The 27,174-nt window shown below is 37.6% G+C and overlaps 1 protein-coding gene across 1 annotated transcript in view; it reads left to right on the forward strand.

Moving 5' to 3' along the window:
• Positions 1-12,333: 12,333 nt before the first annotated feature.
• LOC148946588 (uncharacterized) overlaps positions 12,334-27,174 on the forward strand; it is a 103,990-nt gene continuing 89,149 nt past the window's right edge. The window contains exon 1 of the mRNA XM_089097477.1: positions 12,334-12,527. Coding sequence (XP_088953603.1) covers positions 12,372-12,527 — 156 coding nt within the window. The 5' untranslated portion in view covers positions 12,334-12,371. The remainder of the gene's footprint in view (positions 12,528-27,174) is intronic.

Genomic DNA, 27,174 nt, shown 5'->3' on the forward strand with positions numbered 1-27,174 from the left:
CATCTTATATTGCAAACATACCTCACCAATGATGATATCAAAGAGTAATTGAAAATATTACAATCGTAACCTTCCCTTTGACTGAGGTCACCTCTGATTGCTCAACAGATGTCATTGTTTAGTGGCAATCTTGGCCCCAACGAAGTTTCCGACCACCATTTCTTCCCCAAACACATCCAATCAAAATTTTAAAATAGGCATTTTGTTCAAAATAGTTGGAAGGTCCGGAAATTAAGTCTTTGAGGATGACACTCCTCCCAAAGTTCTCAGGGCAAAGGTTATAAGTTATGCCCTGGGGGCATTTAAGGTTTTTATGGAAAGTATTGTCGCAGAAACTTCAAAAAGAGCTCAAAAAGGAACACAATCGGAAATTTAAAGGGATAGTATAATAGTCAAAAGTGATTGGAGGGCAACCCACCCCCTTTCACAGCCACCATTTCCCCAAACACATCCAATAAAAATTTTGAGATAGCCATTTTGTTCAGTGTAGTAAAAAGTCCTGGAAATTAGGGTTTTTTAGGATGAATTCCCCCCTTCCCCTACACCCCTCAGGGCTAGGGTTGTGAGTTATGCCGTGGAGGCATATAAGGTTTTATAGAAAGCGTTTTCGTAAAAACTTTAAAAAGGGCTCATTCGATTGGAAATTGAAAGGGCTAATGCCGGTTTTAATAGTCGAAAGTGATAGGAGGGCAACTGATCCCCCTCTCACGCCCACCATTTCCCAGAATATATCCAATAAAAATTTTTATGTAACCATTTTGTTCAACGTAGTCGAAAGTTCTGGAAATTAGGTTTTTGAGGATGACAATCCTCCCCTTAGCCCTCAGGGTAAGGGTTGTAAGTTATGTCCTGGGGAAATAGAATGTTTATATAGAAATCTTTGTCGTAGAAAGTTCAAAAAGGGCTCATTCGATTGGAAATTGAAAGGGCTAATACCCTTTTAATAGTCGAAAGTGATTAGAGGGCAACTAACCCCACTCTTACGCATACCATTTCCCCAAATGCATCCAATCAAAACTTTGAGATAGCCATTTTGTTCAACATAGTAGAAAGTTCTGAAAATTAGGTCTTTGAGAATGACAACCCCCTCACGGCTCTCAGGACAAGGGTTGTAAGTTATGCCCTGGGGCTATATAAGTTGTTTATAGAAAGCATTGTCGTAGAAACTTCGAAAAGGGCTCATTCAATTGGAAATTGAGAGGGATAGTGCCCTTTTTAATAGTCGAAAGCGATTGGAAGGCAACCGACCCCCTTCTCACGCCCACCATTTCCCCAAACACATCCGATCAAAATCTTGAGATAGCTATTTTGTCCAACGAAGTTGAGAGTTCTGGAAATCAGGTCTTTGAGGATGACAACCTCCTCCCCCCCCCCCCTCCGAGCCCTGAGTGCATGGGATATAAGTTATGCCCTGGGGTTTTATAAATTGTTTATAGAAAGCATTGTCGTAAAAACTTCAAAAAGGGCTAATTCGATTGGAAATTGAAAGGGCTAGTGCCCTTTTTGATAGTAAAAAAAGATTGGATGGCAACTAACCACCCTCTCACACCCATCATCTCCCCAAGCATATCCAATCAAAATTTTGATATAGGAATTTTGTTCAACGCTGTTGAAAGGTCCGGAAATTATGTCCTTAAGGATGACACTCCCCCCCAAAGTCCCCAGGGCAAAGGTTGTAAGTTATGCTTTGGGGTTGTATAAGGTTTTTATAGAAAGCATTGTCGTAGAAACTTCAAAAAGGGCTCATTTAATTGAAAATTGAAAGGGCTAGTGCCACTTTTAATTGTCGAAAGTGATTGGAGGGCAATTAACCTCCCTCTCACACCCAACATTTTCTCAAACACATCCAATCAAAATTTTGAGATAGCCTTTTGTTCAGTGAAGTAAAAAATTCTGGAAATTAGGTCTTTGAGAATTAAAGCCCCCCGCCACACCCCTCAGGGCAAGGGTTGTAAGTTATGCCGTGGGGGCATATAAGGTTTTATAGAAAGCGTTGTCTTAGAAACTTTAAAAAGGGATGATTCGATTAGAAATTGAAAGGGCTAAAGCCCTTTTTAATATTAGAAAGTTATTGGAGGGCAAGTGACCCGCTCTTATGCCCACCATTTTCCAAAACACATCCAATACAAATTTTGATATAGCCATTTTGTTCAACGTAGTCGAAATCTCTGGAAATTTTTTTGAGGACAATTTTTTGAGGAGGTTTTTGAGGATGACAGTCTTCCCCCCTTTGCCCTCTAGGTAAGGGTTTTAAGTTATGTCCTGGGGGCAGAGAAGGTTTTTCTAGAAATCTTTGTCATAAAAACTTCAAAAAGGACTCATTTGATTGGAAATTGAAATTGAAATGCCCTTTTAATAGTCAAAAGTGATTGAAGGACAACTAACCCCACTCTTACAATCACCATTTCCCCAAAACATATCTAATCAAAATTTTGAGATAGCCATTTTGTTCAACGTATTTGTAAGTTCTTGAAGTTATGGCTTTGAAGATGCCAAGTCCCTCCCCTTAGTCCTCAGGGCAAGGGTTGTAAGTTATGCCCTGAGGGCAGAGAAGGTTTTTATAGAAATCTTTGTCGTAGAAATTTCAAAAAGGGCTTGTTTGATTGTAAATTGAAAGGGCTAGTGCCCTTTTTAATAGTCAAAAGGGATTGGGTGGCAACTAACCACCCTCTCACGCCCAGCATTTCCCCAAACACATCCAGTCAAAACTTTGAGATAGGAATTTTGTTCAACATAGTTGAAAGGTCCAGAAATTATGTCTTTGAGAATGACACTCCCACCAAAGCCCTCAGGGCAAGGGCTGTAAGTAGTGCCCCAGGGTTGTATAAGGTGTTTATAGAAATCATGGTTGTAGAAACTTCAAAAAGGGCTCATTCAATTGGAATTTGAAAAGGCTAGTGGCCTTTTGAATTGTCGAAAGTGATGGAAGGGCAATTAACCCCCCTCTCAAGCCCAACATTTCCCCAAACACATCCAACCAAAATTTTGAAATAGTCATTTTGTTCAATCTAGTTGAAAGTTCTAAAAAATAGGCTGTTGAGGATGACACTCCCCCAAAACCCACAGGGCCAGTGTTGTAAGTTTTGCCCTGGGGGTATATTATGTTTTTATAGAAATATTTGTCATATAAACTTCAAAAGGGCCCAAAAGGGATCACGATTGGAAATTGAAAGGGCTAATGCTCTTTTTAATAGTCGAAAGTAGAGAGGGAGGTGCTAATCCGAATAGGGCACCATATATGGGCATAGAGTCATTAGGGAGATGGTTTTTGTCAGTGAGAATGAAAAAACATGAATTTTGTCACATTTATGGATGTTTTCTTGGAAGGTTATGTGTGTTGGTCAGTTTATTTGATGTTTTTCATGGATGTCAACAGTAATTTATCTATGTTTTATTGTTTTTGTCAGTGAGAATGAAAAAACAGGAATTTTGTCACATTTATCGATGTTTCTTGGATGGTTATGTGTGTTGGTCAATTTATTTGATGTTTTTCATGGATGTCAACAGCAATTTATGTCTGTTTTATGGTTTTTGTCAGTAAGAGTGGAAAAACAGTATTTTTCTCACTTGAAAAAACATGAATTTTCTCACATTGATGGTTGTTTCATGGACGGTTATGTGTGTTGGTCGATTTATTTGATGTTTTTCATGGATGTCAACATCGATTTATGTCTGTTTTATAGTTTTTGTCAGTGAGAATGAAAAAACAGGAACTTTCTCACTTTGATGGATTATTGAGTCTAACGAGGACAGAGTCAATGACCTCTTTTCCCTAGATCTTGCTGTTGTTGTTGCTCGAGGCAAATGTTATGAGTTTCCTGGAAACAGTTAGATCACGTGTTTCCTTCTCAGCCAATCAGAGGGCTTGTTTACATAACAATTCGACCTTGAGATTTCGTATATAAAGGGCATGGAATGTGATTAAATTATCAGAAAGTATATTGACATAGTTCAAACAACAATGGATAAATTTGATGAATTAGAAGCCATGCCAACTTCAATTTGCGATGTAAGTACATTTTTATTTTCAAATAAAATTATTTTTCTTGGTCACCCTCCAGTATATTCCCGTAAATCCCCCCCCCCACACAATACAAACATCACTATACAATCTTTATACTCGATAGAAAACGTAAAATATATTCTTTTTACCCTCAAAACCTAACCCCCCCCCCCCCCCCCAACTGTTTTACAACCAAATTCTCGCAAATAGAAATAATTATCTTTTCGTTAAATTTTAGCCTTTTTCTAATGTGATTTAAAGTGTCTACTGACTTCTCTCAATTTTTAAAGAAAATGTCGCTCTGTTTTGACACAAGGCTCCAGTGCGAAGCTAAAATTAGCTGTCACCCCTTTCCCTCTGTGTTTACGAACGCGGCGGCCAAGTCAAAGGAACTGTTCTTCCGTCAAAATTAAAACACTTTGAGGCAATTGCAATAATTAAGCGCAGACGTGATGCTCTATTTTGGAGAAGTGAAACGAATTATTTTCAAATTAAGGTCTAACAATATATTTAGGACATTATGTAAAAGGGGGTAGAGGGGGGCAATGCCTCGCTTCTAACACCTTCGTAGTAGGTAAATTATGTAAAAGGGAGAGGGAGGGGGCAATGCCTCAATTCTATCGCCATCATTTTAAAATGAAAACAAACTGTGCAAGGCTAGAAAGAAAGGTCTTTAGGAGTTGCATGAAGCTTATATTATGTGTAAATTGAATAGTATTTTAACCTATGTTTGCAAAATTTAGGTCTATAGGCCGCTGGGTTAACGATCTTTTTTTTATCTAATTTAAAGCCTATATCTAAATACCCTCTGATTCTTGAGCTTATAATATTTCGAAAGTTATGCTATGGGTTTTTACTTTTTGCTCTACTGAAATGAGATAAATGCTTTTCTAGACAAATTATGTCTGACAATAAATTCTGTAGAGGGGGATAATAATTTCCTTCTTTAAAATAAAAGGGAAAATTATTTTGATACTAATTTTTTTCTATTCTTTAAGGCAAATTATGAAGATTGCATTTCGCCCTATTCAGCTGGAAAGCGAGCTAGGGGTAATGCAAATAGTGAAGAATGTACGCCTCCTCTTAGTAAGAAAGCAAGAAAGGGTGAGGCAGCCCCTGTAAGAGCAACAGTTGTTCAATATGGCCATTGGCCAAAACCCCCTAGCTCCACACTGCCGGCCCAAGTGCAGCCATCTGTGCAAGCCCATGACATCACTGGCTCGACTGCACAAGTCACAGGCCTTACTGTATAAGCCGCAGCCCAACCTGCGCGAGAAATTAATGACGTCGACCTGTCCGCCCTCCAACATGCACTACCTGGGCCATCTGGCACCCGAGTGCAGCCAGGATATGCAAATGTGAGCTTTTTTTTCCTACATATCTTATAGAAATATAAATCTATTTCTTTCAATATTATTTAGTCTTTTCTTTTTACTATTTTTCAATCCCAATATAAACTTGTCACAGAGATATTAACCCCTCACCCCCAACCACTATTTTCTCTGCCCTCCCTCAGAGATATCTAGATGTAATTTTTTTGCAAAGAAACCGCTCTTTTTTCTAATCTTTGCTATTTTCTCTGTTGCTATCTCTTCACTATCACATATATTTTTAGGTACCTTTGGAACTCTGTGAATGGTTTTTTTCACATAGTTTTAAGAGAGAGATTATCCATTTATCTATTGCACATATGGATCTCGTAATTTACACTGAATATTTCTATCGTGCCAAGATTCTAGTGAGGGGAAAGCGAGTTAACGGTTCTCGACATTTTCCTCGTCTGAAGTTCAATCTTGGAAATTGGAACACTCGCGCATGACAGGTTACAATAATTAAACTCATGAGTTCACTGAATCTGTATGGAATTAGAAACAAATAATGACTTATGCAGTCTAAGCGAATATTTCAACTTTTGACGGGCATTATGTAAAGGGGGGGGGGGTCGAGAAGCGCTGCGGGAAGCGCTGCGTGATGCGCCACGGGATGCACCGCGGGGATAAGCCGCGGGGATGCGCCGCGGGCCCTAAAAGCGCCGCAAAAAAAACATGGCTGATTTGAACGCTTTGAAAATAAACTATTTTTGAACAAATTGCCGTCTTCTATGTAAAGCGATTTTTTAGATTGTAAATATGCCCCTTCAACGAGTTCTTCCTCTTCTTCACCTGATGACGATGGCGTATAAGGGACCAATGCTCCAACCTATAAATGAAAAATAGCTTATTTTCAAAGTGTTCAAATCATCCTTACTGTTAAAATTTGGATTAGTATTTAAAGTCAGCGCTTAGTAGTAGCATTTGGTTAATTCAACTGAAAGCAGTCAAGTTCCAACTTAAGATATTTACAATCTAAAACATCGCTTTACATAGAAGGCGGCAATTTGTTCAAAAATAGTTTATTTTCAATGTGTTCAAATCTGCCATGTTTTTTTTTCTTGTGGCGCTTTTCGGGCCCGCAGCGCATCCCGCGGCGCTTTTCGGGCCTGTGGCGCATCCCCGTGGCACATCCCCGCGGCGCATCCCGTGGCGCATCACGCAGCGCTTCCCGCAGCGCTTCCCGCAGCGCTTCCCGACCCCCCTTTACATAATGCTCGTCAAAAGTTGAAATATTCGCTTAGACTGCATAAGTCGTTATTTCTTTCTAATTCCATACAGATTCAGTGAACTCATGAGTTTAATTATTGTAACCTGTCGTGCGCGAGTGTTCCGATTTCCAAGATTGAACTTCAGACGAGGAAAATGTCGGGAACCGTTAGCTTGGTTTCCCCTCACTAGAATCTTGGCATGATAAAAATATTCAGGGCAAATTACTATTCTTCACTATTTGCGTTACCCCTAGCTCTCTTTACAGCTGGAGGGGCCGAAATACATTCTTCATAATTTGCCTTAAAGAAGAGAAAAAAATTAGTATCAAAATAATTTCCCCCTTTATTTTAAAGAAAGAAATTAGTATCCCCTTCTACAGAATTTATTGTCAGACATAATTTGTCTAGTAAAGCATTTATCTCATTTCAGTAAAGCAAAAAGTAAAAACCCATAGCACAACTTTCGAAATGTTATAAACTCAAGAATCAGAGGGTATATAGATATAGGCTTTAAATTAGATAAAAAAAAAGATCGTTAACCCAGCGGCCTATAGACGTAAATTTTGCAAACATAGGTTAAAATACTATTCAATTTACACATAATATAAGCTTCATGCAACTCCTAAAGACCTTTCTTTCTAGCCTTGCACAGTTTGTTTTCATTTTACAATGATGACGATAGAATTGAGGCATTACCCCCTCCCTCTCCCTTTTACATAATTTACTTACAACGAAGCTGTTAGAAGCGAAGCATTGCCCCCCTCCCCCTTTCACATAATGTCCTAAATATGTTGTTAGACCCTAATTTGAAAATAATCCGTTTCACTTCTCCAAAATAGAGCATCACATCTGCGCTTAATTATTGCAATTGCCTCAAAGTGTTTTAATTTTGACGGAAGAACAGTTGCTTTGACTTGGCCGCCACGTTCGTAAACACAGAGGAAAAAGGGGTGACAGCTAATTTTAGCTTCGCACTGGAGCCTTGTGTCAGAACAGAGCGACATTTTCTTTAAAAATTGAGAGAAGTCAGTATACACTTTAAATCACATTATAGAAAGGCTAAAATTTAACGAAAAGATAATTATTTCTACTTGTGAGAATTTGGTTGTAAAACAGTGGGGGGGGGTTAGGTTTGGAGGGTAAAAAGAATATATTTTACATTTTCCATCGACTATAAAGATTTTAGAGTGATGTTCGTATTGTATGGGGGGGATTGTCCTGAATAGCCGGGAGGGTGACAAGGGAAAATAATTTTATTTGAAAATGAAAAATGTACTTACATTGCAAATTGAAGTTGAAATGGCTTCTAATTCATCAAATTTATCAATTGTTGTTTGAACTATGTCAAAATATTTTCTGATGATTTGATCACATTGCATGCCCGTTATATACGAAATCTCAAGGTCGAATTGTTATGTAAACAAGCCCTCTGATTGGCTGAGAAGGAAACAAGTGATCTAACTGTTTCCTGGAAACTCACAACATTTGCCTCGAGCAGCAACAACAGCAAGATCTAGGGAACAGAGGTCATTGACCCTGTCCTCATTAGACTCAATAATCCATCAAAGTGAGAAAGTTCCTGTTTTTTCATTCTCACTGACAAAAACCATAAAACAGACATAAATCGATGTTGACATCCATGGAAAACATCAATTAAATTGACCAACACACATAACTATCAGTGAAACAACCATAAATGTGAGAAAATTCCTGTTTCTTCAAGTGAGAAAAATACTGTTTTTCCATTCTCACTGACAAAAACCATAAAACAGACATGAATTGCTGTTGACATCCATGAAAAACATCAAATAAATTGACCAACACACATAACCGTCCAAGAAACATCGATAAATGTGACAAATTTCCTGTTGTTTCATTCTCACTGACAAAAACCATAAAACATACATAAATTACTGTTGACATCCATGAAAAACATCAAATAAATTGACCAACACACATAACCATCCAAGAAAACATCCATAAATGTGACAAAATTCATGTTTTTTCATTCTCACTGACAAAAACCATCTCCCTAAGGACTCTATGCCCCTATATGGTGCCCCGTTCGGAGTAGCACCTCCCTCTCTACTGTCGAAAGTGATTGGAGGGCAATTAACCAACCTCTTATGCCTACTATTTCCCCAAACACATCCAATCAGAATTATGAGATAGCCATTTTGTTCAACGTAGTCGACAGTTCTAGAAATTAGGTCTTTGAGGATGACAACCCCTCCACAGCACTCAGGGCAAGGGTTTTAAGTTATTCCCTGGGGGCGTATAAGTTCAATATAGAAATCGTTGTCGTAGAAACTTCAAAATGGGTTCATTCAGTTGGAAATTGAAAGGGCTAGTGCCCTTTTTAATAGTCGAAAAAGATTGGATGGCTACTAACCCCACTCTTACGCCCACAATTTCTCCAAACACATCCAATCAAAATTTTGATACAGCTATTTAGTTCAACGTAGTTGAAAGTTCCAGAAATTATGTCTTTGACGATGACACTCCCCCCATATCCCTCAGGGCAGGGGTTTTAAATTATGCCGTGGGAGCATATAAGGTTTTTCATACAGCTTTACCATAGACACTTCAAATAGGGCTCATTCGATTTAAAATAGAAAGGGCTAGAGTCTTTTTTAATAGTCGAAAGGTATTGAAGGGCAACAAACCCCTCTCTGACGGCCAATATTTTCCCGAACACATCCAATTAAACTTTTAATTCCGACATTTTGTTCAACTTAGTTAAATGGTCAGGAAATTATATCTTTGAGGATGAGAAACCCCCCACAGCCCCCAGGGCAAACGTTGTGCCCTGGGGGAATATAAGTTTTTTATAGAAAGTGTTGTCATAGACACTTTAAAAAGGGCTCATTTAATTGGGAACTAAGCATTGCTGATACGTCCTCTTGACACCCTGTATGGGCATAGTGTGTTTCGATTTATTTCAGTACAGTTACGATATTGCCCGAAATTTTCGCCTTAATACTCTTAGGTTTATTAGTTATAGTAGTAGCACCAGTAAATATAGTAGTAGCAGTAGCAGTAGAATTCATAATAGTAGCCTCAACCTTAATAGCGGTAGTAGTGGCATCGGTAATAGTAATAGTAGCAGTAGTTGTAGGAGTAGAAGCTTTAGTATTATGATGCAAATATTGTCTTTTGGTTAGTTCAACATCAACATCCCCCACAACAAGCGTCGTAAGTTTTAATTTCGCACACAAAGCTGGTCCTAAGATTTTGCTGATATGCCCTTTTGACAACCTTTATACGGATAGCAGGTTGTCATCCGTACAACAGAAATATTCTCTGGAAATTTCACCCTCATACCTTGATAGGTTGTGGATTTTGAGTTAGCCAGAAGACACTGTGTGTATTCATTTAATGCTGCTTCTACGGTTACTGTAACTAACGATACTAATGGTATTAGGTTGAAACTCTTAGTGAACGTTTACGAGTTTCATTTAAACGAAAAACCTAAATGCATGCAGGTATTAAAAGGGCATATAAGGAGATGGGCAGCGATGATTTACCATAGCTAGTAATATCATTTATATTTTAAAGGAGCTAATTTGATTGAAAATTAAAAGCTATTGTGCCCTCTTAAGAGTCACAATAACTATATCACAATAACAAAAGATAGCCATTTTTTAAAGCATAGCTGAATGGTTTAGTAACTATATCTCTAGGGTTATTGGGTAGATCCACCCCCCATAGTGGCGTAATTTGCCCACTATGCTTAAAAACTAAATGTTGCTTTACAATTAAATCAAAACACACTGTTGGTATGCTGGTTGCCGTTAAGACATCTCAGCAATCTATCAAGAACGATTGAGGGTAATAAGTTCAAATTTTCGGGGCTACTTCTATTACTACTTCTACTCTTAAAATTTTATTAAATCAAAAGAGTGTAACTGTATCCAGGCTGTGAAAGAGCAAAGATAAAGTTTTTGGGAAATGGTATTAACTATAATTTATCACTTCAACTAGAGGATGTATATGACTGAATTTAAAAAAAAAACTATTTGTGTCATGATTTTCAAAAGAGTTTATGTTGTCAAAAATTGCTGAAAAAGTTTCTCCAGCATATAAATAGTAGGCCAAACTATAAATTCTTAAAGTAAAACCAACTATAAAGTCAACTATAAAGGCCAAACTATAAAGTCTTAAAAAAAGAAAAAATTTAAAGCATTATTTTCTTTTTCCCTGAAAAGACTGTGTCAATATAAAACGAACAGAAATTAATTAAAAAAAACTTTTTCCACAAAATAACTTTTTCAAACTGCAGCAAAGAAGTCCATTAAACCAAAATCAAAAAAAAAAATAATCGAGTAATCTTCAAAACATAAAACTTTCATAAATCATCATATGTAAATGAATGAAACTACAAACCAACAAGACTTACAGTAGATAAGACCAAGGCTAAAAATGAGCAAAAATTAATAGGACTAGGTTTCAAAACCCCCTATGATTTCTGAAAGCTAGAACATAATTTGCACTTTACTGAAAAAAATTAATTGTTTTCACTTTTATAATATAAGAAATCAAAAATTAGTTAAGACTTCAATGAATAAATATGAGCATATGTATGTTAAACTGACAATATACATTCATTTGAATTTTTTCAGTAAAGTAAAAATTATATTCTGGCTCTTAGAAAGCATAGAGGTTTTGAACCTTACTCATATTAATTTCTGCTCATTTCGAGTTTGACTCTGTTTTTATTTTTATTTCTGTTCTTTTTTGGTTTTATTTATTTATTGATACTGATATGTGGTAGTTGTATGCTTGGTAGATTATTTGATTCTATTTTCGTTAATTTTTGGTTTAATGGAGTTCTTTATTTTTTTTGAAAAACTTATTTTGTGGAAAAAGGGTTTTTAAATTAATTATTAGTAAAGACGGTGAGAGCAGTGAAGATGTTAAAGGTAGAATAGCCAAGGTTCAGAGTGTTTTTCATGAATAGGAAGATAAGTCTGCGAACCAAGATTATAATATTGGAAGCTATATTGATGACAGTTGTCAAATATGGCTCTGAAGCATGGGCGCTCCGAAAAGTGGATGAAGCTTTACTACAGGTTTTCCAGAGAAATAGCATATGGATTGTTCTAGGTACCCGGCTGACTGACCGTATTTCAAACAGTAGGCTGTAGGAAAAGTGAGGCTCTAATCGTACTTTCTATGGTTATAAGGAGAGAAAGGTTGAGATGACTAGGGCATGTTCTGCAGATGAAGGATGACAGATCACCAAAGATTGTTCTTTTCGGCCAACTGCCTAGGTTTAAACGAAAAGCGTGGTCGTCCGCGGTTAGGTTGGGAGGATGTCTTAAAGAGAGATTTAAAGCAAATGGGAACTTCCTGAGAGGGTGTAAAGAGAGAGGTTTTGAATAGATTGGGGTGGAAGAGGAGCGTGCATAGCTGTGTTGGCCACAGTTGGCTTGGTGCTGCTGTGAGTTGTTAGAAGAAGTAGTAAGATTAATAACTATTTCTGTTCATTGTCTTTTCGTTCATCTTAGATTTTACTAGGCCCTTTGAATTTTGTTTAAAAATCTGTTTGGGAAACAATTCTTTTGAATTATTCATATTTAACATTCAGTATTGTTTCAACAGAAGACTTTGAAATCAGGACCTTTGCAACTCGGTAAAAGCACAAAAAGAGAATAGGTTATCAATATTCAGCAACGTCAGCACTATCATGTAATGTATGATTCCTAGAAAAACATCTTTGAAGCTGTAAGTTATCTCAGACAGAGGCAATTAATGTGTGATATCAAACGCAGTGTTTAAGTTATCATGGGTTGGTTTTTGAAATTTTGCTTGATTATTTACTTTGGATCAAGTCATTGTACCTACAGTTACTTTGAAAAAGATGTCGTTAAGTTGGTTGACTTCGTTGATACTATTGACTGGATTGATTTTAATGAATTAACCCTAGAAGGTGGCGCAAAGGTAAGTTTTTCATCAATTCACCGTTTGAAGTAAAAATTTTCTGATAAAGGATATAGCGGTTTCTGCATCTGCTGCAACCTAATTAAGATTGACCGTTAGCCAGAAATTCAAAGACACGTTCTAAGAAACTATTAAGCGAGTTTAATTCACTATTTGAAACTGATTCAGGAGTGCTAACTATGAGTTCAATTTATTTTAATGGTAGATATTTGTTTTGAAAAAAATGATACTTCCTCGTTATATAGAACACACGCGAGAATGAAAGTTAGGTTAATCATGATGAAATATACCTAAGTATGATAAAAATATAATATTTTAGATATAAAATAGGGCTATATATTTCCAGATTAGAGGGGTGGGGGGGATAAAGCATAGTATATATTAAATACGTAACCTAAACAAATCTATTCTAACTTAACCTAACCAAAATACCAACTAAATTTAATTAAAATATAGCTACAATATATATTCCCACCAAGTCGAAGCTAATTGTGTGGTATAAAGGCTATGAAAACCGGTTATTGTCTCATGTTCGCGATACAATTTCTTGCGTGCATTCTATATAACGAGGAATTACCAAAAAATTAATTCGAATTTCAAAATAACCTGAAACTCCACGAAAATTTTGTCGGATAAAAAAGAAGTCCATAATATCGGAATCTTAATAGCCGAAAGCCACATTTAGGGTAATTAATGTCCCCCATTTCAAGCAACAAGACAAGTAAACTTTTCTTATGGGAAGAACGGATTTTTTTTTAATGAAACGGATGAAAATAACAGGGATAGATCTACAGACTAAAGTATGTCCTGGGAAGATATTTTCAAGTACCTACTCCGCTCTTTCTCCTTCTAGAGGGCACTGTTCTTTGATTACCTTAAAAACTCTTTTGCTTTTAAAAGAGAAACCCTGCAAAATAGATCTTATACTTAAAAGAAGTACAAGAAAAGTGTTTTCAGCTTCACGACATTGCTTGATCCTAATTTATGAGGTTCCAAAGATCTGCAAAATCAATTCATAAATTTGGAAAAAAATAAACATTGATATGGCTTAGGATTGTACTAAAAAAATATAAATTATATTTTTAGAACAAAAACCATGAAAAAGCTGAAAAGTGAAAATCAAGGTATAGTGTTAATTTTTCAAAACAGTCAAGTAGGCAAATTTCTGATACTTAGAAATCAAAAGAGGGCTAACATAGTAGCTTGACAATACTTTCCCAGAGTATATTTTTGGCCCTGGATTCATTACTGAAAGTTTAATTTTTCTAACCTAACCCCTTTTCAAAGACAGCAAAAATAAGCTTATCTGGAATTTTACCATAATGACCTCCTGCCTAAGCATTTAAATCTAAATCGCACTAATTAAATCCCTCTGAAAGCTAGTCTTGTTATTAAGATTTATATCCCCCCAAAAAAACTATTAATAAAGCTTAATGTTTGCCTATTAAACTGCTACATTCTTTACAGCTGTTCTTCAAGTTTTTAAACTAACTTTTTAAATAAAATAAGAAAGGTTGGTAATTAGATACAAACACAATTGGATTAAAAATAAAATATTAAACAGATTGGAAGCCCTTCCCAGATATTTTTTAAAGTCTCCTTTCTTCTCATACCCCGAAAATTTTCATGACAATATTATTCTTTTTAGTGAGACACAACAGTGTCGTTAAAATGCTGCTTAAAAGATTCCCAACGAAGATAAGTCAAACACATATCGATATCATGCTTTTTTCTAAGGAGGGGGGGGGGGAGAACGAAGATAGGACTACATTTAGTAGACCTTAGTTATGAAACCAACATATTTTATAGGCCTACTTCTTTTTTTTCTTTTCGTCTGTTTTTGAATGTAATGCTAAAAAATAAACTTATCACAAAGTAGTGATTGGTGCACTTGAAGTCAACCTGCCGTGAAATTTTCACAAGCCATTATTCAACACTATATCACACGTATTTTTTTGTTATTGTTACTGTGTCAACAATTGAGTCTCAAATTCATTAACTAAAGAGTGATAAAGCAGTGGGATCTGATGGATTTCAAGCTGAACATTTACTCCCAAATTAATTGAAGTCCTTGCAGTTTTATTCAAAGCTTTCACAATACGCCCAACAATACGTGCCCAAGGCATTATGAAAGAGTTAAGTAACATGCGTTCCGAAAGAAAAAAAGATCCCGAATCATGCAATTTGTAAAGCCCAAAAAAAGGATGCTCATTTTTAGATAACCAGTTTCAAAGGATCCTTAAACATAAAATTAGTCACAAGTGCGACAATAGATATAGCCTAATTAGTTCAAACTTTTGAAAAGGCCTTGGTGTCCTATCTGCGCATGCAACTTTTTTAAATATCCTTGAACCCCACAAATTGTCAAAGAATAATCGGTATTCTGATTATATATACAAGAATATTCGGTATTCAGAAACATAATAGCGAATAATTGGTATGTTTCGCTATTAACATGCCGAAGACTTAGGATTCCTCTTTGCTTTCTAAAGCCATTTAGTCGTTTTTAATGAGTGGGGAAAACCCTTTCATATCCGCTTGGCTTTGGAAAGAATTAAATAAAAATACATCTTTTTAACTGAAAGTAAGGAGCGACATTAAAACTTAAAACAAACAGAAATTATTCCGTATATGAAAGGGGCTGTCCCCTCCTCAACGCCTCATTCTTTACGCTAAAGTTTTTATTGTTTTAGAACTAGAGTTGGGACAAAGAGTCAAACTTTAGCGTAAAGTTTGTTTTGAGTTCACTTTAAGTTTTAATGTCACTCCTTACTCTCACTTTAAAAAGCATGCTTTTTATTTAATTTCTCAGTGTTTTTCAACTAATGCTGGTTCAAATTTAGCTCACCGCACATGATATGTTAAAACGAAATTTGTATATTCATATTGGCAGATTTATTTCGTATATGAAGGGTTGCCCCCTCCTCAACACTTTGCTCTTTACACTGAAGCTGTTAACACTTTTGAAAAACTTCTTATTCTAATTAAACGTCCCCCGTGTTTCAGTAGCTGCTTTTAAAAAATTGGGACAAAGTCAAGCTTAAGAGCAAGTCAAACGTAAAGAGCAAAGGTATTGAGAAGGGGGTAACCCTTCATATGTGGAATAATTTCTGTTCATTTTTCAAATAATGTTGGTAAATCCTACTCACCCTCTATAAAATATACCCCTCCCTCTTGCAGAAAATTCCTTCGTGGAAATTTCATCCAATGTAAAGTGCACCCCCTCCCCCATCAATTTTTTTCCAGACAGTTCCATCCTCGGTGAGAATCCTCCCTCTTTGTAAAATTCCTTAGAGACGATTCAGCCTGAAAAATTCTCCTTGGCATTCATTTCCCGAAAGTCAAAACACGTGGGAAATAACCCCCGGATAATTCACCGGAAGATCTCCACATAAAAAATTTGGCAAAGAGAAAGTAAGACAAATAAAATGAATTTCGTACAGTAATTGTGTCAAATCCACCCAGTGTAACATTTCCCCTGGAAAATTCATCCCCCAAAAATTTCTCTCGTCAAGGAATATTCTCCCTATAGAATTCCATCCCAAGTAAAACTCCCTCGCCCCAAATACTGTCTATACTTACTAATAACAAATACTATACGTAAACAATGGGCTGGTTTCACAACTTAAATGCCTCTCTCCACGGACAGTGGGGGTTCATTTTACACCTAAGGACGTTGGTATTTTTTCCATGACCACAGTAACACTACTTGTTCAAAAACTCTGCTGATGATGATGACCGACTTTGTCATCGAAATATTTAGAGCCTTTGTTTTATATTTTTCTTTCACTATCATAGGCAGCGCAATAGCGCTTGCCTAAGTAAAGAACGATGTTGGCACAATGTATTGTATATTTTTGGTCTTAGACCAAGGCACTTTGTATCGAAAGAGTTATCGTAAAAACTTCAAAAGTGGCTCATTCGATTGAAAATTGGAGTGGCTGGTGCCCTCTTTAATAGTCAAAAGTAATTTGAAGGCAACTAACACCCCTTCCATGCCCACCATTTCTCCAAACACATCCAGTCAAAATTTTGAGATAGCATTTTTGTAGGGCTTAGTTGATTTCCAGAAAGAAATTATGTGTTTAAGGAGGACACACCCCCACAGCCCATAGGGCAAGGGCTATAAGTTATGGCCTGGAGGCATATAAGGTTTTTATAGAAAACGTTGTCGTAGAAACTTCCAAAAGGGCTCATTTTATTGGAAATTGAAATGGCTAGTGCCCTTTTAATCGTCGAAAGTGATTGGAAGGCAACTAACATCCCTTCCACGCCCACCATTTCTCCTAACACATCCAATCAAAATTTTGAGATAGCAATTTTGTTCAAAGTAGTTGAAAGGTCCGGGAGTTATATCGTTGTGGATGATATTCCCCCCAAAGCCCTCAGGGTAAGGGTTGTACGTTATGCCCTGGGGAATCTTAGAAACCAGATCCTTGAGGATGATAACCCCTCAGAGCCCTCGGGGCAAGGGTTCTAAGTTATGCCCTGGGAGCATATATGGTTTTTATAGATGGTGATGTTGTAGGAACTTCAAAGTAGAGTGCTAGGTACTATTTTGCCGAGACATATAGGAATCTCCATGCTATTTGCCGAGACATATAGGAAAAACATTTCCAGCGCATGTACTTATGGATTTGCTTGCCTTATGTTCCTTCCTGTGTGATTAAGTTTTGAGGAGATTACGTTCCTTGGCACCTTTGGAGAAAAAGGGCTAAAGTGATTAGCAATTACGAGCGATGACTCCTCGCTGGGTTTTTTTTAAATCGAAAACTAGAGATTGTCAAATTGCGTATTTAGGAATTGTTTTGATTGACATTTGTGCAAAAAGGGAAAAGGAATTCGCAAATTGGACACTATGAACGATATTAATTAATTTTTTGAATAATAAGAATGTGATTGATTCTAATTAGTGATTGGATAATTTTTTAACATGAAATCTCAGAAAAAAAATATTTTTTGGGGGAGATGGGTTGATTGTGCACTGTATAATACACAAGTGATGTTTAGACAGTGTTGTCAACTGTTGCCTGATTCCGTGTGGTTTTTCTTTACTTAGTGCTCATTAAAAATGAAATTTTTGTGTTCAATAAGTAGTTCTTGTATCTGTTAAAAGAGCTTTACGGGGTTTGAGAGACTCGGTTGCATTGTATTTTCCATAATTTTCTTAAAAGAAACTAGAGTTTACGGTCAAAAATCCTTATTAGCTCAGATTTTATAGAAATAGTTTTATTTTTCGATCCGAAAATAGACTAAAGTTTCAGATTTGAATTAGAGAATTGTATTTTCCATAATTGTCTTACATCTTTGGAAATTATTAACGATAACAAACATATTTTCGACCAGATGAGTTTTTAAAAGCGAATTCAGCATGGGGTACGCTATTTTTTTTTTTTTATAGTCAACCCCTTAGAGACCAATCTGATCAACTTGGAGAAAGTTCAAATATAATCGTTACTGATATTGATATAAGTGCGTAAAATGAAAAATGGCAAAAATATCCAAAATTTTTTTTATTATAGCCTTGACTTTGAGACTTTTTGGGAGTGTTTCTTTCCGTTTTTCGAAAATAAGGCAAATTTTCTCAGGCTGGGTTGTTTGAGTCTTTTTGGTCTATGTTTGTCTCTTTGGGTCGTTTGTGTCTCTTTGGGCTGTTTGTGTTTATTCGGGCTATGTGTGTCTCTTCGGGCTGTTTGAGTCTTTTTGTTATTTTTGGGTCTCTTTTGAATGTTTGAGTCTTTTTGGCCTGTGTTTGTCTCTTTGGACTCCTTGAGTCTCTTTGGGCTGTTTGAGTTTTTTTTTGGTCTGTTGTCTCTTTGGGCTGTTTGGGTCTATTTGGGGTGTTTGTGTCTCTTTTGGCTGTGTGTGTCTCTTTAGTCTGTTTGAGTCATTTTGGACTGTGTTTGTCTCTTTGGGATGTGTTTCTCTTTGGACTGTGTGTGTGTGTCTCTTTGGGCTGTTTGTGTCTCTTAGGGCTGTGTGTGTCTCTTTGGGTTGTGTGTCTCTTTGGGCTGTTTGAGTCTTTTTGGTCTGTTTATGCCTCTTTAGGTTGTTTGAGTCTTTTTGGTCTGTGTTTGTCTCTTTGGGCTGTTTGCGTCTCTTTGGGCTGTTTGAGTTTTTTTTTGGTCTGTGTTTGTCTCTTTGGGCTGTGTGTGTCTCTTTTAGGTTTGTTGGTATTTTTTGGCTGTGTGTTTCTGTTTGGGACATTTATGTCTATTTGGTCCTTTTTTGTCAATTCTGGTTTTTTGTTTCTTCGGGCTGTGTGTGTCTCTTTGGGGTGTTTGCGGCTATGAGAGATGTGTGTGTCTTTAGGTTGTGTGTGTCTATTTGGTCTGTTTGTGTCTCTTTGGGTTGTTTAAGTATTTTTGGTCTCTGTTTGTCTCTTTGGGCTGTTTGTGTCTCTTTAGCCTGTGTGTGTCTTTGGGCTGTGTGTGTCTCTCTGTTGGACGTTTGCGTCTCTTTGGGCCCGTGTACGTCTCTTTGGGTTGTATGTGTCTCTTTGGGCTGTGGGTGTCTCTTTGTCATGTGTGTGTGTCTCTTTAGGCTGTGTGTGCCTCTTTGGACTGTGTGTCTTTTTTTGGGGTGTTTGAGTATTTTTGGTCTGTTTGTGGCTCTTTGGGCTATGTATGTCTCTTTGGGCTGTGTGAGCATTTTTTGTCTGTGTGTGTCTCTGGGGGTTTTGTGTGTCTTTGTGGTGTGTGTGTGTCTTTTTGCTGTGTGTGTCTCTTTGTTCTATTTATGTCTATTTTGTCTGTGTTTATCTGTTGGATGTGTATGTCTTTTTGGTCTGTTTGTGCCTCTTTGGGCTGTTTGAGTCTTTTTGATCTATGTTTGTCTCTTTAGGCTGTTTGTGTCTCTTTGGGCTGTTTGTGTGTCTTTGGGCTATGTGTGTCTCTTTGGGCTGTTTGAGTCTTTTTGGTCTCTTTGTGTCTTTTTGGGCTGTTTGAGTCTTTTCGGTCTGTGTTTGTCTCTTTGGGCTGTTTGAGTCTCTTTGGGATGTTTGAGTTTTTTGGTCTGTGTGTGTCTCTTTGGGCTGTGTGGGTCTCTTTTGGGTGTTTGTGTCTCTTTGGGTTGTGTGTGTCTCTTTAGGCTGTTTGAGTCTTTTTGTCTGTGTTTGTCTCTTTGGGTTGTGTTTCTCTTTGGGCTGTGTGTGTCTCTTTGGGGTTTTTGTTTCTTTTAGGGATTTGTGTGTCTCTTTGGGCTGTGTGTCTCTTTGGGCTGTTTGAGTCTTTTTGGTCTGTTTGTGTCTCTTTAGGTTGTTTGAGTCTTTTTGGTCTGTGTTTGTCTCTTCGGGCTGTGTGTGATTCTTTAGCCTTTGTGCGTCTCTTTGGGCTGTATGTGGGTCTTTGGACTGTGGGTGTCTCTTTGTGATGTGTGTGTCTCTTTAGGTTGTTTGTGTCTCTTTGGACTGTGTGTCTCTTTGGGCTGTTTGAGTTTTTTTTGTCTGTGTTTGTCTCTTGGGGCTGTGTGTTTCTCTTTGGGCTGTGGTCTCTAAACAGTTCATGATAAAAAAAATAGTTTGGGACAAGAAAAAAAGGTTCGGCGATACGTATTTCAGGGGCTGTGTGTGTCTCTCTGTTGGATGTGTGCGTCTCTTTGGGCCCGTGTGCGTCTCTTAGGGCTGTATGTGTCTCTTTGGGCTGTGGGTGTCTCTTTGTGACATGTGTGTCTCTTTAGGCTATGTGTGTCTCTTTGGACTGTGAGTCTTTTTTTGGGGGGTGTTTGAGTCTTTTTGGTCTGTATGTGTCTCTTTGGGCTATGGGTTTTTCTTTGGGCTGTTTGAGTCTTTTTGGTCTGTGTTTGTCTCTATGGTTTTTGTTTCTCTTTGGGCTGTATTTGTCTCTTTGGGCTGTTTGTGTCTCTTAGGGCTATGTGTGTCTCTGTTGGGCTTTGTGTCTCTTTGGGCTGTTTGAGTCTTTTTGGTCTGTTTGTGTCTCTTTGGGTTGTTTGAGTCTTTGTTGTCTGTGTTTGTCTCTTTGGGACTGTTTGTGTATGTTTGGGCTGTTTGTGTTTCTTTGGGCTCTGTAGGTCTCTTTGGACTGTTTGAGTCTTTTTGGCCTGTGTTTGTCTCTTTGGGCTGTTTGCGTCTCTTTGGGCTGTTTGAGTTTTTTTTTTGTCTGTGTTTGTCTATTTGGGCTGTGTGTGTCTCTTTGGGGTGTTTGCGTCTCTTTGGGCTGTTTGTGTCTCTTTAGGCTGTTTGAGTTTTTTTTTGGTCTTTGTTTGTCTCTTCGGGTTGTGTTTCTCTTAGGGCTGTGTGTGTCTCTTTGGGCTGTTTGTGTCTCTTAGGGATGTGTGTGTCTCTTTGGGATGCGTGTCTCTTTGGGCTGTTTGAGTCTTTTTGGTCTGTTTGTGTCTCTTTAGGTTGTTTGAGTCTTTTTGGTCTGTGTTTTTCTCTTCGGGCTTTGTGTGTCTCTTTAGCCTGTGTGCGTCTTTTTGGGCTGCATTTGTCTCTTTGGACTGTGGGTGTCTCTTTGTGATGTGTGTGTCTCTTTAGGCTGTGTGTGTCTCTTTGGACTGTGTGTCTTTTTGGGGTGTTTGAGTCTTTTTGGTCTGTATGTGTCTCTTTGGGCTATGTGTTTCTCTTTGGGCTGTTTGAGTCTTTTTGGACTGTGTATGTCTCTTTCGGCTGTTTGTGTCTCTTTGGACTGTGGATGTCTCTTTGGGCTGTGGGTTGATTGGCAGAAGGATGTATTAGCGAAGTCATAGTGGAGAGCAAGTTGCTAGCGAAAAATCTAAGCTAATAAGAGTTTTTGACCGTAAACTCTAGTTTTTTGCCAGTTTGTAGTTTACGCACTAATATCGATATCAGTAACGATTCTGTTTGAACTTTCTCCAAGTTGATCAAACTGGTCTCTAAACGGTTCATTATAAAAAAAAAATAGTTTGGGACAAGAAAAAAAAACCTAAAATAATGTCGTGAAATCATTTTCAACACTCAGAGCAGGAGGGTGTTGGGATTGAATCATAGAGAAACAACGAATTTACCTTTTAAAAAATGTGACTCAAAGACGTTTCGTTCTTTTCACTGGCTTGAAATTGCATACAAACGAGCCAATCAGATGTTACAATCCTTTTGTTTGCTCAAAATTCGACAAAGCAACGACGGTTAGGCTAGTTTATTTTGCATGATATTTCTAAAGCCAATCAAGATGAAGAAATGTCTTCAAAGTCAAGACTATAAGAAAAAAAAAGTTCTGGATATTTTCGTCAGTTTGTAGTTTACGCACTAATATCAATAACAGTAACGATTCTATTTGAACTTTCTCCAAGTTGATCAAATTGATCTCTAAATGGTTCATGATAAAAAAAATAGTTTGGGACAACAAAAAAAAAACTAAAATAATGTCGTGAAATCATTTTCAACACTCAGAGCAGGGGGGTGTTGGGATTGAATCATAGAGAAACAACGAATTTACTTTTTTTTAAAAATGTGACTCAAAGACGTTTCGCTCTTTTCACTGACTTGAAATTGCATACGAACGAACCAATCAGATGTTACAATCCTTATGTTTGCTGAAAATTCGACAAAGCAACGACGGTTAGGCTACTTTATTTTGCATGTTATTTCTAAAGCCAATTAAGATGAAGAAATGTCTTCAAAGTCAAGTCTATAAGAAAAAAAAGTTCTGGATATTTTTGTCAGTTTGTAGTTTACGCACTAATATCAATATCAGTAACGATTCTATTTGAACTTTCTCCAAGGTGATCAAATTGGTCTCTAAACAGTTCATGAAAAAAAAATAGTTTTGGACGAGAAAAAAAACCTAAAATAATGTCGTGAAATCATTTTCAACACGCAGAGCAGGGGGGGGTGTGTTGGGATTGAATCATAGAGAAACAACGAATTTACTTTTTAAAAAAATGTGACTCAAAGACGTTTCGTTCTTTTCACTGGCTTGAAATTGTATACAAACGTGCCAATCAGGTGTTACAATCCTTTTGTTTGCTCAAAATTTTTGTTCTCTTGTCCCAAACTATTTTTTTATCATGAACTGTTTATTGACTAATTTGATCAACTTGGAGAAAGTTCAAATAGAATCGTTACTGATATTGATATTAGTGCGTAAACTACAAACTGACAAAAATATCCAGAACTTTATTTTTCTTATAGCCTAGACTTTGAAGACATTTCTTCATCATAATTGGCTTTAGAAATATCATGCAAAATAAACTAGCCTAACCGTCGTTGCTTTGTCGAATTTTGAGCAAACAAAAGGATTGTAACATCTGATTGGCTCGTTTGTATGCAATTTCAAGCCAGTGAAAAGAACGAAACGTCTTTGAGTCACATTTTTTTTAAAAGGGAAATTCATTGTTTCTCTATGATTCAATCCTATTAGTGCGTAAACTACAAACTGACAAAAAACTAGAGTTTACGGTCAAAAACCCTTATTAGCTTAGATTTTTCGCTAACAACTCGCCCTCCACTATGACTTCGCTAATACATCCTTCTGCCAATCAACCCACAGCCCAAAGAGACAAAAACAGCCGAAAGAGACATACACAGTCCAAAAAGACTCAAACAGCCCAAAGAGAAACACATAGCCCAAAGAGACACATACAGACCAAAAAGACTCAAACACCACAAAAATACACATAGTCCAAAGAGACACATACAGCCTAAAGAGACACACACATCACAAAGAGACGCCCATAGTCCAAAGAGAAAAATGCAGCCCAAAAAGACGCACACAGGCTAAAGAGACACACACAGCCCGAAGAGACAAACACAGACCAAAAAGACTCAAACAACCTAAAGAGACACAAACAGACCAAAAAGGCTCAAACAGCTCAAAGAGACACACAGCCCAAAGAGACACAAACACCCCAAAGAGACACACACAGCCCAAAGAGACAAACACAGACCCAAAAAAACTCAAACAGCCCAAAGAGACGCAAACAGCCCAAAGAAACAAACAAAGACCAAAAAGACGCAAACAGCCCAAAGAGACACACACAGACCAAAAAGACACACATAGTCCAAATCGAAACACATCGTAAAAAGAAAAAAAAAACCTCCAAAGAAACGCACTAAGCCCAAATAGACAAACATAGACAAAAAAAACTAAAAAAGCCAACCTATAAAAACCTATAACAATCAGACTCAAACAGCCAGACGCGACCCAAAGCAATAGTAGAAAAACACACAACATAGAGAAACACTCAGTCACAAATAGGCACACAACTACCCACAATACACAAAAACCCCACAGAGACACAAACATACCAAAAAGGCTCAAACAGCCCAAAGAAAACCACATAGCCCAAAGAGACGCATACAGACCAAAAAGACTCAAACACCCCCCCCCCCCCAAAACAAAGACACACAGTCCAAAGAGACAAACATAGCCTAAAGAGACACACACGTCACAAAGAGACACCCACAGCCCAAAGAGACACATACAACCCAAAGGGACGCACACGGGCCCAAAGAGACGCACACATCCAACAGAGAGACACACACAGCCCATGAAATACGTATCGCCGAACCTTTTTTTTCTTGTCCCAAACTATTTTTTTTATCATGAAGTGTTTAGAGATCACAGCCCAAAGAGAAACACATAGCCCAAAGAGACACATACAGACCAAAAAGACTCACACACCCCAAAAAGACACACAGTCCAAAGAGACACAAACAACCAAAAGAGACACACACATCAGAAAGAGACACCCACAGTCCAAAGAGACACATACAGCCCAAAGAGACGCAAACAGGCTAAAGAGACACAAACACAGCCCGAAGAGACAAACACAGACCAAAAAGACTCAAACAACCTAAAGAGACACAAACAGACCAAAAAGACTCAAACAGCTCAAAGAGACACAGATCCCAAAGAGACACACAGAGCCCAAAGAGACATAAACAGCCCAAAGAGACACACACAGGCCAAAGAGAAACACAAACCAAAGAGAAAAACACAGACCAAAAAGACTCAAACAGCCTAAAGAGACACAAACAGCCCAAAGAGACGCAAACACCCCAAAGAGACACACACAGCCCAAAGAGACAAACACAGACCAAAAAAACACAAACAGCCCAAAGAGACGCAAACAGCCCAAAGAGACAAACACAGACCAAAAAGACTCAAACAGCCCAAAGAGAAACAAACAGACCAAAAAGACTCAAACAGCCCAAAGAGATACACATAGCCCAAAGAAACACAAAAAGCCCAAAGAGACACAAACAGCCCAAAGAGACAAACACAGACCAAAAAGACTCAAATAACCCAAAGAGACAAAACCAGACCAAAATGACTCAAACAGCCCAAAGAGACACACAGCCCAAAGAGACACACATAGCCCTAAGAGACACAAACAGCCCAAAGACACACACAGCCCAAAGAGAAACACAACGCAAAGAGACAAACACAGACCAAAAAGGCTCAAACAGCCCAAAGAAAAACACATAGCCCAAAGAGCCACATACAGACCAAAAAGACTCAAACACCCCAAAAAAAAGACACACAGTCCAAAGAGACACACACAGCCTAAAGAGACACACACAAATCACAAAGAGACACCCACAGCCCAAAGAGACACATACAACCCAAAGAGACGTACACGGGCCCAAAGAGACGCACACATCCAACAGAGAGACACACACAGCCCAAAGAGACACTCACAGGCTAAAGAGACACACACAGCCCGAAGAGACAAACACAGACCAAAAAGACTCAAACAACCTAAAGAGACATAAACAGACCAAAAAGACTCAAACAGCCCAAAGAGACACACATCCCAAAGAGACTCACACAGCCCTAAGAGACACAAACAGCCCAAAGAGACACACACACAGTCCAAAGAGAAACACAACCCAAAGAGACAAACACAGACCAAAAAGACTCAAACAGCCTAAAGAGACACACACAGCCCAAAGAGACGCAAACACCCCAAAGAGACTCACACACAGCCCAAAGAGACAAACACAGACCAAAAAAAAAAACTCAAACAGCCCAAAGAGACGCAAACAGCCCAAAGAGACAAACACAGACCAAAAAGACTCAAACAACCTAAAGAGAAATAAACAGACCAAAAAGACTCAAACAGCCTAAAGAGACACACATCCCAAAGAGACACACACAGCCCTAAGAGACACAAACAGCCCAAAGAGACACACACACAGTCCAAAGAGAAAAACATCCCACAGAGACACACACAGACCAAAATGACTCAAACAGCCAAAAGAGACACACAAAGCACAAATAGACACAAACACCCCAAAGAGACCCACACATCCCAAAGAGACAACAGAACAAAAAAAACTCAAACAGCCCAAAGAGACTCAAACAGCCAAAAGAAACACACACAGACCAAAAAGACTCAAACAGCCAAAAGAGACACAAACATACCAAAAAGACTCAAACAACCCAAAGAGACACACATAGCCAAAAGAAACACAAACAGCCCAAAGAGACACAAACGGCCCAAAGAGACGAACACACACCAAAAAGAATCAAACAACCCAGCCTGAGAAAATTTGACTTATTTTGGAAAAACGGAAAGAAACACTCCCAAAAAGTCTCAAAGTCAAGGCTATTAGAAAAAAAATTCTGGATATTTTTGTCAGTTTGTAGTTTACGCACTAATATCAATATCAGTAACGATTCTATTTGAACTTTCTCCAAGTTGATCCAGTTGGTCTCTAAAGGGTTCATGATAAAAAAAAAAATAGCGCACGCCATGCTGAATGTGCTTTTAAAAACCCATCTGGTAGAAAACATGTTTGTTATCGTTAATTATTTCCAAAGATGTAAGAAAATTATGGAAAATACATGTCTCTGATTCAAATCTGAAATCTGAGCTAATAAGGGTTTTTGACCGTAAACTCTAGTTTCTTGTAAGAAAATTGTGGAGAATACAATGCAACCGAGTCTCTCAAACCCCGTAAAGCTCTTTTAACAGATACAAGAACTACTTATTTAACACAAAAATTTCGTTTTTAATGAGCACTAAGTAAAGAAAAACCACACGGAATCAGGCAACAGTTGACAACAAAGTCAAGACTATAAGAAAAAAGGTTCTGGATATTTTTGTCAGTTTGTAGTTTACGCACTAATATCAATATAAGTAACGATTCTATTTGAACTTTCTCCAAGTTGATCAAATTGGTCTCTAAAGGGTTCATGATAAAAAAAAAATAGCGCACGCCATGCTGAATGTGCTTTCAAAAACCCATCTGGTCGAAAACATGTTTGTTATCTTTGATGCTTTCCAAAGATGTAAGAAAATTATGGAAAATACAATTCTCTGATTCAAATCTGAAACTTTAGTCTATTTTCGGATCGAAAAATAAAACTATTTCTATAAAATCTGAGCTAATAAGGGTTTTTGACCGTAAACTCTAGTTTCTTGTAAGAAAATTATGGAAAATACAATGCAACCGAGTCTCTCAAACCCCGTAAAACTCTTTTAAAAGATACAAGAACTACTTATTTAACACAAAAAATTGTTTTTAATGAGCACTAAGTAAAGAAAAACCACACGGAATCAGGCAACAGTTGACAACATTGTCTAAACATCACTTGTGTATTATACAGTAAACAATCAACCCATCTCCCCCAAAAAATATTTTTCCGAGATTTCATGTTAAAAAATTATCCAATCACTAATTAGAATCAATCACACTCCTATTATTCAAAACATTAAT

The sequence above is a fragment of the Artemia sp. Qi Xiang Cuo genome, chromosome 11 (assembly GCF_049724085.1).
Source record: "Artemia sp. Qi Xiang Cuo chromosome 11, ASM4972408v1, whole genome shotgun sequence".
Taxonomy (NCBI): domain Eukaryota; kingdom Metazoa; phylum Arthropoda; class Branchiopoda; order Anostraca; family Artemiidae; genus Artemia; species Artemia sp. Qi Xiang Cuo.